The 12,047-nt window shown below is 41.3% G+C and overlaps 1 protein-coding gene across 1 annotated transcript in view; it reads right to left on the bottom strand.

Annotated features, from left to right (window-relative positions):
- Positions 1 to 5,474: 5,474 nt before the first annotated feature.
- ATP13A3 (ATPase 13A3) overlaps positions 5,475 to 12,047 on the bottom strand; it is a 126,429-nt gene continuing 119,856 nt past the window's right edge. The window contains exons 33-35 of the mRNA XM_074963319.1: positions 11,617 to 11,742; positions 9,729 to 9,935; positions 5,475 to 7,610 (exon numbers count right to left, since the gene is read on the bottom strand). Coding sequence (XP_074819420.1) covers positions 9,744 to 9,935; positions 11,617 to 11,742 — 318 coding nt within the window. The 3' untranslated portion in view covers positions 5,475 to 7,610; positions 9,729 to 9,743. The remainder of the gene's footprint in view (positions 7,611 to 9,728; positions 9,936 to 11,616; positions 11,743 to 12,047) is intronic.

Below are 12,047 nucleotides of genomic sequence, written 5' to 3'. Positions count from 1 at the left end.
GATGGAACTCCAAGGAACTGATTTGCAAATGTCAAGTAAGGGCTCTTCCTGAAGCAAGGCCACTGAAGTTGCTTGCGTTCTTGTAGAATGAGCTCTCACCCCATCAGGAGGAAGAAGCAACTAGTAACAACAGGATACAGCCTGAAATCCACTCAAGGATCCTCTGGGAGGATCTAGCTTGAACTCAGACTCATTCTGCTATAATGAGAAACAATGTAGGTCATTTTCTAATTTGTTTTGACCTTTGCAAATAGAAGGTAAAAGCATGTCATACATTGAGAGAATGAAGTTTCTGCTCTTCTTCAGATGCATTCTTCAGATGTATGCAGATTCAGAAAAAACAGATATGTGGACTGACTGGTTCATGTGACACTCCGAAACTTCTTTGGGGGAGGAACTTTGGATGTAGTTGTAAAGAGACTTGGCCTTATCAGATATAGTGTGTACCACACCCACCACTAGGACTCCCAGCTCACCCAACCTTCCGGCTGAGGTGATGGTCACAAGGAATGCAACTTTCATTGATAGCTACACGTTCCATGTCTAACCTAACGGCTCAAAAGGAGGCTTAGTGAGTACCGGAAATACAAGGCTTACATCCCAATGAGGAGTAGGTTTTCTTACTGGCAGGAAAATTCTGATCAGGCCCTTTAAGAATCTGCTACCCAATGGGTGAATGAAAATTGAATAATCACCTGACAGCGGATGGCATGAACTGACTGCTGCCAGGTGGACTCATATAGAACCAAGGGATAGCCCAGCTGTTGTGAGAGAAAGAAGATAGTCCAAAATAGGGGAATATCTGCTGACTCAGGAGATGTTTCTGCTGTGCCGAGACAGAAAAACGCTTCATTTGGCTGAATAGCATTTTCTAGTGGAGCCCTTTCTGCTATTATTAAGGGTCGTTTGTCCAGCTTCTGATCAGGAATGTTCTAATGTTGATGCCCATCCAAAATCCAAGCCATGAGATGAAGTACTTTGAGGTTGGGATGCTTGATCCTGCGCTTCTCCTGGATCAAGAGATCAGGGAAGGCCTCGATGATGAGTGGATGATGAGATGACTGTTGTAGGAGATTTGGGAGCCAATTGGGGGGAAATGGAGATGAATTGTACCCTGTCATGACTTTGTTAGACCCAAAGTAGGAGCAGTAAGGGAGGAAAGGCATTGCTCAGATGGTATGAACAGGGGAGAAAGACAGCATCGCTCTGACAGCATAGTCGAAGAGCTCCTCTGGAGCAACCTATGTTGCACTTGTTCAGTTGGCAAAACAGAACCTGATCAGGGGCCACCCACTGAACAAAAATGTTATTTTGAATCATGCAAATCCCACTCGTAACTGATGGAGAGATACCTGCTGGGGGCATCTGCTAACACATTCTGAGTTCCTGGAAAATAAGCTGCCAACAGGGTGCTTTGATTCCGGATACACCAATTCCACAGGGTGGCTTCTCCTACACATAGGGGGACTGATCTCACTCCTCTCTGGTTATTGATTTAAAAGGCAGTTGTCAGGTTGTCTGACGTTATGAGGACATGGTGGGATAGGATGAATTGTAGAAAAACCTTGCAAGCTTCTCATCCTGCCTGGAGTTCCAGAAGGTTGATGTGCATCTTGGTCTCTTGGGACATTCAAGTACCCTGTGCCGTATGGTTGTCCATGTGGGCTCCCCAGCTGAAGAGAGAGGGGTCACTAATGATCATCTTGTCTGACAAGGATAATAGGAAGGGGACACATACCTGATGGGGATCCTTCCACCACACCAAGAAAGATGTTACTCTGGACGGAATTATTACCAAGGTATTCATGCTGTATTTGACTGGTGAATACACTCTCTGGAGCTATGCCTGAAGGTGATGTAGGTGAAGTCTGGCAAGTGAGATAACATAAGTCCATAAAGCCATTGGCTCCAGAAGGAAAACAAGTTCTGACTGGAACTCAAAGGTTGCCTATAACCTGATCTAACCTGACCTATTAGCATGCTCCTGGTGCAAAACCTTTGGAGATGAACTCCAAAATCCAAGATCCAAAATCTTTGGAGATGAACTCTCACCATGACTGAATCTAGAGTGGCCCCTATGAAGTCTGTAGTCTGCATGGAGTGAGGACACTTTTCCAAGTCCACACTGACTCCTAGGGAAGTAAGTCGTTGAAGCATTGATGAGGTTGACCCATAGGCTTCCTGACATGTTTTGGCAACGAGAAGCCTATCATCAACATAAAAGGGAAACAGTGAAGCCGTTCTGTCTGAAAAGAGCTCCTACTACCAGAAAGATCTTGGTAAAGACCATGGGGGCAGAGCTGAGGCCGAATGGGAGGACCGTGTATTGAAAGCGGTCAGGGCCCACCATGAATCTGAGAAAATGCCTGTGGACGGGGTGACTATCCATGTGAAAGTACGTGACCTTCATATCAAGAGCTGTAAACCATATGTCTTTTTCCAGGGATAGGGTATTGATGCCAGAGTGACCATGTGAAATCTCAGTTGGTGAATAAAGTGGTTGAGATTACAGAGATCGAGGATACATTTCTGTCTCCAACTACCCAACTTTTTAGGGACTAGGAACTATGTAGAGTAAAAACTTTTTCCTTGGTGTTGAAGAGGTGCGCACTGTATTGTTACTTGCTGGAAGAGGGATTCCTCGTGAGAATGCAGGTTTTGGAGAAGGTAGGTAAGTAAACTCGATCACATAGCTGGGACAGATGATATCTAACACCCACTTGTCTGCTATGGCACTCTAGTTGTGGAACTAGAGTACTGAACAACCCCCAAAGGGTACGTGGGGGTCACGTAGAGGCATCATAAATGGTTTGCAGCTCTTGAGTTCCTGTCACAAAATATCTTTTTACTGGGGGGATAAGATTGAGAAGGTGCTGTAGGTATGGGAGGTGAAAGAAAACGAGAGGTCTGTACCCTGTCTCTTACCAGGAGGGTCATAAGACTGCTGGTGAAATAATTATTGAGATGCCGGTCTAGGTTTGTAAGGCTGCCTGTGATACTTCCCTTTTAGGGCAGCTGTATATATTCCCATGGAGCAGAGGGTGGCACCGGAGTTCTTTAAATTATGTAAGGACTCATCAAGGAAGGCAAAGGCACATGCACAGAGCAACAAATACTGCTTTCAAAAATTCTCTGACCCCAGGGGCATGAAGTGCATGCATTCCCACAGTGGAATACACATAGAAACCTGCATTCAAAAAAGGAGGACAGCTGTGGTCAGTGTGGATGTGGTCTACCAGAAAGTGTGGCATATGTGCCTGTGACAAATTTCTTGCTCTACCTTGGTGGGTCTTGCGCTTATTGGCAGATTTGCTCGCCTTGGAGCTTCACGGCAGCCCTCAGCTTGGCCGTTTTTCTGAACCCACAGTCCAGGTCGATGACTCCTGTGTCTGACCAGGAGTTGGGAGGATTTGGGGGGAACCTGGGCCCGCCCTCTACTCCGGGTTCCAGCCCAGGGCCCTGTGGAATGCAGCTGTCTAGAGTGCCTCCTGGAACAGCTGTGTGACAGCTACAACTCCCTGGGCTACTTCCCCATGGCCTCCTCCCAGCATCTTCTTTATCCTCACCACAGGACCTTCCTCCTGGTGTCTGATAATGCTCGTACTCCTCAGTCCTCCAACAGTCCGCGTTCTCACTCTCAGCTCCTAGTGCCTCTTGCTCCCAGCTCCTCACACACACACCACAAACTGAAGTGAGCTCCTTTTTAAAACCCAGGTGCCCTGATTAGCCTGCCTTAATTGATTCTAGCAGCTTCTTGATTGGCAGCAGGTGTTCTAATCAGCCTGTCTTAATTGTCTCCAGAAGGTTCCTGATTGTTCCGGAACCTTCCCTGTTACCTTACCCAGGGAAAAGGGACCTACTTAGCCTGGGGCTAATATATCTGCCTTCTATTACTCTCCAATTCAGTTGTGGTTAAAACTTAATTGGATAACTAATGTAATAATCTCTATTCAGGTAGTTGGTAACACATGTTCTTTAGTCTCCCATTTATTAAATGGTTGGAGTTTATTTTTGTCAAAAAAGGAAAGGCAACTGCTCTAAATTCCATGTGACTTGCATGCATAAAATAAAACTGACCCTGTGTTGTCGTCTTATTTGAACATACAGTTTGAAAATGTGTGGTACAAATACTGTTACATCTTTTGTGATAAGATGGAAGTGAAAAGGGGAGAGATTTCACTACCAGAGAAGAGCTGTTTTCTGCTGTCATTTAAGAGCAACAGTGTACACCATTCCAGCTGTAAGGGTTTGGAACTGATTAAAATTTTGTTTAAAAAATTAAAAAAAAAAAAAAAGACTCTCCTATAGCCATCTGGCCCGACCCTGTCACAGTGCCCCAACAGCCCAGTAGAAGTCTGAGTAGAGCCGGAATACTTTATTCCATCCCCCATCATGAATAAGGTGGAGAAATACATGCCCAAGAGCAGCATAATGTCTCACTTATGTCACCTGTCCAATACATAACTGGATATACAGGCTTTTGTAGTAGACCCAAAGGAACATCAGTCTCAGATTCATGTATGTATTTATTTTTAAATCCCCTGTACTTCTGCCAAAGTGTAAGGGTCTGGGAAACAAGGTCCTTCAGTTCCAGCCACTTCTCCATCACAAGGCTTTTCTGCATCAGAGCTAGAATCGTGGCAGCACCAGTAGGGAATGGGCACCTTTCTGCTCCAGACTTAGACTAAGCAATCCAGATTGGGCACTTACCACCTCCTTTCTGTGTCTCCACAGTTTAATTCCCTTGCCTCCATGAACTGTCTGCAACAAAAACTTAAGTCCATAAAGATCTTGGTGAAAGCAAAAGGTTCATAAAATATTGTTTTGGATCCAGGTTTGTGCCTGGGTTTTTAAAAAACCGGTCAAGCTTTTGGGTGTTGGCTGGACCCCTCTCAAACACATTCTACCTTAACTTTTCTTAAACAAAGTTCTTTGTCCTGGAATATTTAAATGTATTTCCATACTGCAGTATGGAAAGGGTCTCAGCCTCACTCATGAAGTGATGTTTCCAGACTCAGAGCAGGATAGATATGATAGTGTCAGGAACAACATTGTTTGCAGGCAGAAAACTGGCAAGAAATGAAAGTGTCACCTTAGAAGAAATGCTATCAGCACACCATGCTGCAAGGAAGCAGCATGGGAAGATCTCAATAATGAAGCAGAAATGCATCACTACCCTTCGTAAGGTACAAGTTACAGCCTCAACACGGCCTTCATCAATCCATGATGGAAGACCAAGGTCACTGTTTCCAGATATTAATCTGGTGTGTTTATATGCGCACACATGCCCCTTACTCAGCAAGAGTGCATGGAGTTGGGGCTGAGCCGAAGCCCACTGAAGCCAATGGGCGTCATTCTTATCTATTTCAGTGGGCTCTGAATTGAGCCCCAAATGTGTGACAGAGGGAATTAGAGAAACATTCCTGAACACAAACAACAAAAGCTATGAAAGTACACACTGTTCATTTACATTTTTATTTCAAATAGCTTCAATCATAAAAATGATTTTACAAGGCTATTTACAATTGTAATGTACAGTTACGCATGTGTGCCTCTTTGACAACTGGTACCATTCTAGAGCAGCAGTGCATGGTTTTAAATATAAAGATGCAGTGTCACTTCTGATTTAAACTAGCTTTTTAAAAATAAGAGGAAGGTGAGCTTCCAGAGAACACTAAAATCATGAGCCTTCTATTTTTGTTAGATTCAAGGAAGTCATCACCTAAACCAAGAGTAGTTTCTGGTTCACAATTATCAAATAAGCTGCAATTCATTGAAAATAGCTGTAAAAACCTGAAGCTATACTGTATAAAATTAACATATCCAGGACTCTAAAAATTGTCAGAAAACCACCCCTTTCCCTCAGACATATAAAAATCTAATTTTATCATTCAAAATTTCATGGGAGAAATTCTAAAGCACTTCCTAAATCTTGAATGTTGTGATGACCAAGGAAAATACTAAAAAACTTGCAGCATAAAAAAGCATCCTGCATGTGTTTAATGTTAATATATACATAATACAGTAGAGGATTATTTACCCAATTTCAGATGAACTGGTTCAGCACAATCTTCATAAACACAGAACAAGAAATAAAATAAATAGAATAAAAAACGGTGACCATTTTAAAAACTAAAAGTGCAATTGTAAAAGTTCCCAATTTAAAGTTTACAAATTAATCGAAATAATCTTTGCTTTGTGGCTGGCTTTGCCACTTTTACTCAAGCATTATTTGCAGCTCATTTTACAGCAGACTTAGTGATATAATGTAGGAAACCTACAGTTGCCATTAGTTGTATCTGAAGGGAAGGAGAACTTTAAAAACAACCCTGAGGGATACACATGTTAAAGATCTGGTTATTTATTTAAACAAATTTAAAAGTTACATTTATTATTTAACAATTGCTTTCCTGGGTAGACCATTCCTTTAAGTATGTGCATAAATAATATTTATATCAGTCATATTTACAAATCCTAACACACTGAAGTAAGATGTATACAGATTTAAATTAGGTCTGTATACACTTAAATAATTTAATAAGAAAATCTGAATCAAACTCCTCAGTGTGAGGCTGAATTATATAATAGAAAGAAAAAAGACCATCAAGAGTATTTAGTAGGGCCCACTAAATAGTTCTGTTCATCTGAATTCATTAGCTTTCAAGAACAAATTTACAGAAGGTTTCTTTTAAGCACAAACTCTGAAGTCCAACATACTTCAACGTATGAACTGAACTTGCTAATTTGGGGCCAGATCTAGTTTGCTATCTTTCTGTACACTTCAAAAAAATCACATCTTCCTTTCAAAGTGATATACAGGCAAATAGGGCTGAACCCTGCCCTGAGGTAAGAAGGTGCAATTCCCAGGGACTTCAGTAGGAGCTGCGCCTACTTCCATGGCTGTATTTGAACCCTCAGAAGTACAAAACCTTGCAACAAAAAGAAAAATTTTAAAGGTTTTTTTTCCCAAAAAAGACAGCTGATCTATTATTCTGAACAATAACTAACTGTTCTTGGTCAAAGACCCTAGCTGCTCAGTCATATGATGTTAAAAGCATCCACTAATTTTGGTGCCCAACTTGAAGAACATAGCACCTGACTATCAGAGGTGCTGAGCACCCAGAATTCCATCTGGAGTCAGAGAAATCTGCAGGTGCTCAGGAGCAGTGAAAATCATGCTCTCCTTTTCACAAGCAATGCACCCAAAATTAATGGACACACTTGACAATTTTGGCCCTAATTAAAAAGGTTAGAATACTCTTTAAACAAACTCACTGCTCTACAAGTAGTTTACTCCTTATTATCTGGATATTTCTAATGGGCTGGTACACAGAATATCATCACCACAAATGAAAGACTGACTTTAACATCTGAACGAGGACAGACTGATTAGCAGTTTGCGGGAAGAGCACTAAGCAACACTAGACGCAGACCACGTGCACATTTTCCTCTTCACTTTTGACTGAACAAGCAAGTCAAAATGAATGAAACTAACTCAAAACCCCCCGTAAGTTAACATTTAAACAAATCTAGGATGTGGTCGTAAGTCACAGCTCCAAGGTCCAAGATGCATAGCTTCATGGAATCTTTCCACTAAAGTAAAATATTTTCTATAAAGGGGAGATATCAAGAATATTCACTTAGCTAGCAATATTCTCCCCCCCATCTCCCCCGCCCCAATTCCACACGAATGAGATATTTCAAAGACTCAGCAGCAGCAGCAGCATCAGTAATAGTGATCCAGTTTTTACACTCTTCTAAAGTTACAAATATTGTTTGAAGTTCAACAGTACGAAAAGCAGGAAAAGGACAATTCTGTTCTGCACTACTGATTAAAAGCTGGTAAATGCTGTCCCAAAATAAAACAGGAAGAGAGCTGTCAGTTGGCATAGGGGATAGTACACCCATTAATTCATGAGGCATAACTGTTAATGTAACTGCTAATCTTCACAGTCCTAGAACCCTCCAAACCATTTATGCCCCAATTATTAATGCCAAGATTGGCATGGCACATTCAACCCTGTCCAGGGAAGGAGGATATTGCCATACACGAAAACACAAGGGAAATAGGCCTGAGCTGCAAAACTCCTATTACAAAAGAACTCTAGAGAATGATATCCTCCCTAGATAACGTAACAAGCTACCCCCCAGGATTTTATAGCAGGAGACCACTCCCTAGAGTGGAGTAATTTCCACAGGTTTCATTCAGCCCCACATACAATCCTAGAGGAGTTTTTGTGTAAGGGTCAGATCTGGATTTCTGGTGTCCTCTCCCAAAGTTCAGAGTTGCTTAGATCAGTCTATTTCACGGAGTTAAAAAAGGCAGTCCAAATCTCAGCACTTTTTATTCTTTCAAAAGAGCAAAGGAACTGACTGTAGGAGTTTTTCCTCAAGGTTTTACTGTTATTTGGTTGCCAAAGGCTTTGGGTTTTTTTTACCCATTTTGACAGGCTTCTAAAACCCAGTATTTTTGAAGTTGTTGCTGCTTGCTGTCTCATATTTGCGATTTCATTTCCCTAGTGGCCTAGTACAGTGCTCTTTGGCACCACCTCACAGTGAAACTGCACTCGCACTTCAAGTACTCATGGCACCACTGGATGCAAAAGGTTTAAAAAGAGAGAAATCCATGGCAGCCCAATAATTTTATAACAAGACCTGGATTTTGGCTCATCTGTTTCCATCTTAACATTGCTGCACACAACTACATGGTAATTAAGACACTGGTAGACCAATCCTTTGGTATTTATAAGCCCTTGGTGTCCAGGATTAATATTTGCTAATGCTAAGGGCATGTGAAAACCATTTTCTGCCTCCTAGCAGTAGTTCTGGCCTTGCTGGTGCAAAAGTGTTAAAAATCACTCACACAATACCAATAAAACCTGGTCTGATAAGAGTAATCTAATCCCTTTGTTGGACACAGAGAGCGTATGGAGCCACCAGTCAGTTAAATGCAATAAAAGTGAGACATAAGGGAAGAAGAATTACTTGGCCTAGGTTCTTCAAAGACCCCAACAACCTGTCCTTCTGCAGCCTACGACTAGCTGAAGAGGAGGGTAAGAGCTCATTTGAGAGTAACGTGCTTCCTTCCTCCTAGGGACTGAGCACACAGTTTTTACTGCATTCCCAGTACCTGCAGGGTCAGACTTAAGGACTAGCTGCAAGTCCAAACTCTTACCTGTCCCACAGCTGGGAACTCTCTTGCACTACTAGGTATGAACTTGTTTTTAGTCCATGTGAAATAGGAGGGATACACACTAAAACTCCAGAATCATCTTACAGTCATGATGCTTTCTCATAAAAAGTGAAGAAATAACTGACAACCCTTTCCATGTGGTTTCTATGGGTCTCTAGTACTGTGAAAAGGTTGTGTCAGACAGCACACTATGCTCACATTGCTGTTGGTACACAGGGTGGAACAATTACCACCAAATATTAACATTCCCCAAATATTCAAAGGACCCTATTTAACTGCCCTGCAGTTTAAACCTGTAAATACAGCTCACTTTGGGCAAGTGAGGCTTCAAAATTTAGTAAAAAATTTTTTCTTCTGTTGTACGTCATCTAGCTCAATGTTTTTTGATGTATAATTTGTATGATGTCCAGCTCTGAACTTTGTATTCAGAGACAAAATAACCAGAAATGTTTGTACTAGGAGAACACTTAATATGCGGCAATACTAAACAAAGCCATACAATTACATAGCTCTGAATACGGCTAAAGAAACATACCACTGAGATTCATTGTTATGTTATAGTGATTACTGGATATGAACCATTTTCCTGGGCTGGAGCTTTAGCTTCTGTAGTAGTTCTAGGTTTTGGTGGCCATTCTGGATCAACCAACAGTTCCTGAGCTAAGTGCATGTACTTGGCTTTTGGAGTCTTCTTTCTGCAGCCAAACAGGGAGGAAAGGAAGCATCCTCTCCAACAAGCCTCCTGCAGAAGGGAAAGGAACAGATATGAAAACCAGGCTGCCAAGAGCAAAATACTTTAAAACCACATCAGAAATTTTACGAGACATCAGAAATGAGACGGACTTTCATTATGAATTGTTTTAGATTCTCATTTAGAAATTATTGTCATTATATAGGATCAAGACAGTGTGGTGCAGAATCTACATACACGGCTGTGCCTACTCCCTCTTCTGCAGTATGGCAGCAATGAGATCTCAAAAGGTACAAACGCGAGGAGAAAAGAAGATTCTGCATCATAGTATCCAGGTCTCCTGCGCCTGCAATCCCGTTCATGCACATTCCAAAGCACTCACAGTACTGCCTATAACTGCACGGTTTCAGAGGAACCAGTCAACTCCCAAAGTATACTATTGAGGACTAATGGCCTTAAAACACTTCTTGTGATGTAACTGTCTGTTTGATGCCCAAGTTTGGGGGGGAAACCCTCTAAATATTTTACACATACACAGGTTTGTTCAACGGTATCCAACCAACAATAAGCAGTACGCAATTTAAACTAACCATGCCTATCTGACAATGTGTGCTATTAAAAAGCATGCAAAACAGTGAATTAGAAGCAATCTCCTAGTATGTACGCATAAATCACACCGTGTTTATTTATTTTTTTAAATAAAAAAATTTACTCACTCCCCTCATCCTAAATAGGCAATACATAAACCTTAGAAATGTTACTGCACTAACTGGAATAAATAGACAAACACACTGCTAACATTCTCCAAGTATTTGGTTCCTCCCATTTCTCAGTCTACCTCAGCCGACTGTGTGTGACTGCCGTGCTGGTGGATATACATATAAGTGATTGCCCTTATGCTCCCTGGCTTAGATTTACCCCCGTGCAGAACCCTAGGCACCACTGGCGTTCTAAAAATCAAGCTCAATTCTGACTGAAGCAATGGCTGGGCCTTGTGCCGGTTCCCTGCCCAGAGGTAGACAAAAGCTATAAGGCGTTAAAGGGAATAACCAAACCAGCAGTGTTTTACTACACTGCATTTTCCATAGACAGTAGCCTCTGGGTGGTACCAAGTGCAGTTTGTTGACTATCTCTTGAGGAGAAGGAGCTGCCAACACCAGCTTAAAAAGCTTAAGAAGGAGTAGTAATTTACCATGTCTCATTTGGTTTCCCTTTGTTTGTATGTACCATAAATTACTGATCACACAGAGGATGCTCCAACACCTTCTGAAGTCAATTTAATTCATTTCACTGGGAGCTGGATCGAACCCACAGTTAAGAACCTGGATTTCATGAGAATTAAGACGTTTCTAGTCCCACTCTACTGATCTGCTGACATGCAGACTACAACTAAGTGTCTGGGATGGACACTGGTGACACTGCATGCATTAGTCCCTGAAATTCTAAGTGTGTCATTTTGGAGTGAAAAAACAAGCCAATGGAAAAATTAGAGAGGCCTCACACTGTTTGTCAAGTCCTGTAAGTGAAGCCAAATTTCTTAACGTACACTTACCTGCTTAGGACATGTTTACAATAATATTTAAAGATGCTTCTGTTAAAATCCCTTTTAATTGTAAAGTTACAGAAATATGATAAAGACATTATTTAAAAACAGGTTTATACAAGCAGAAAAACAAACACACCCAGAAACCACTACAAAATGCATGATAAAAAACTAAATTAATCTGCATACTGTTGGATGATTGGCAGCAAAATACTGGTCTCCAACCTGAGGTGGCTGAAGCCTGGCGAGGCGATATTCCCCTTGTTTAATTCGACTGGACACAATCTTCCAAAGGATCATGTCAAGGAGGATATTCTGTGAGACATTGCAGGGAGTGGGAAGAATTAAAAAGACTAATGATCATTTGTTGTTAGTGTGCACATAGAAATAAAATCTGAAACGGTGATGTTGGCATAATTAGCTCAGTGCAGAACTAAACTCAGCTTTCATTTCACAAAATGTATTTTAATCAGTATTTAAGAGAGAAACCATCTTCAGTATTTAAGTGCTTACATGAGGGTTTTAAGAGCATGAATAAATGCTTTACATTAATTGCAATAATTATGACAACTGCATTTACACAAATAGGATTTCTTTTTAAAATAAGTTTTGACACTACT

Source organism: Natator depressus, chromosome 9 (assembly GCF_965152275.1).
Source record: "Natator depressus isolate rNatDep1 chromosome 9, rNatDep2.hap1, whole genome shotgun sequence".
Taxonomy (NCBI): domain Eukaryota; kingdom Metazoa; phylum Chordata; order Testudines; family Cheloniidae; genus Natator; species Natator depressus.
This window is presented reverse-complemented; position numbering and strand designations above follow the sequence as displayed.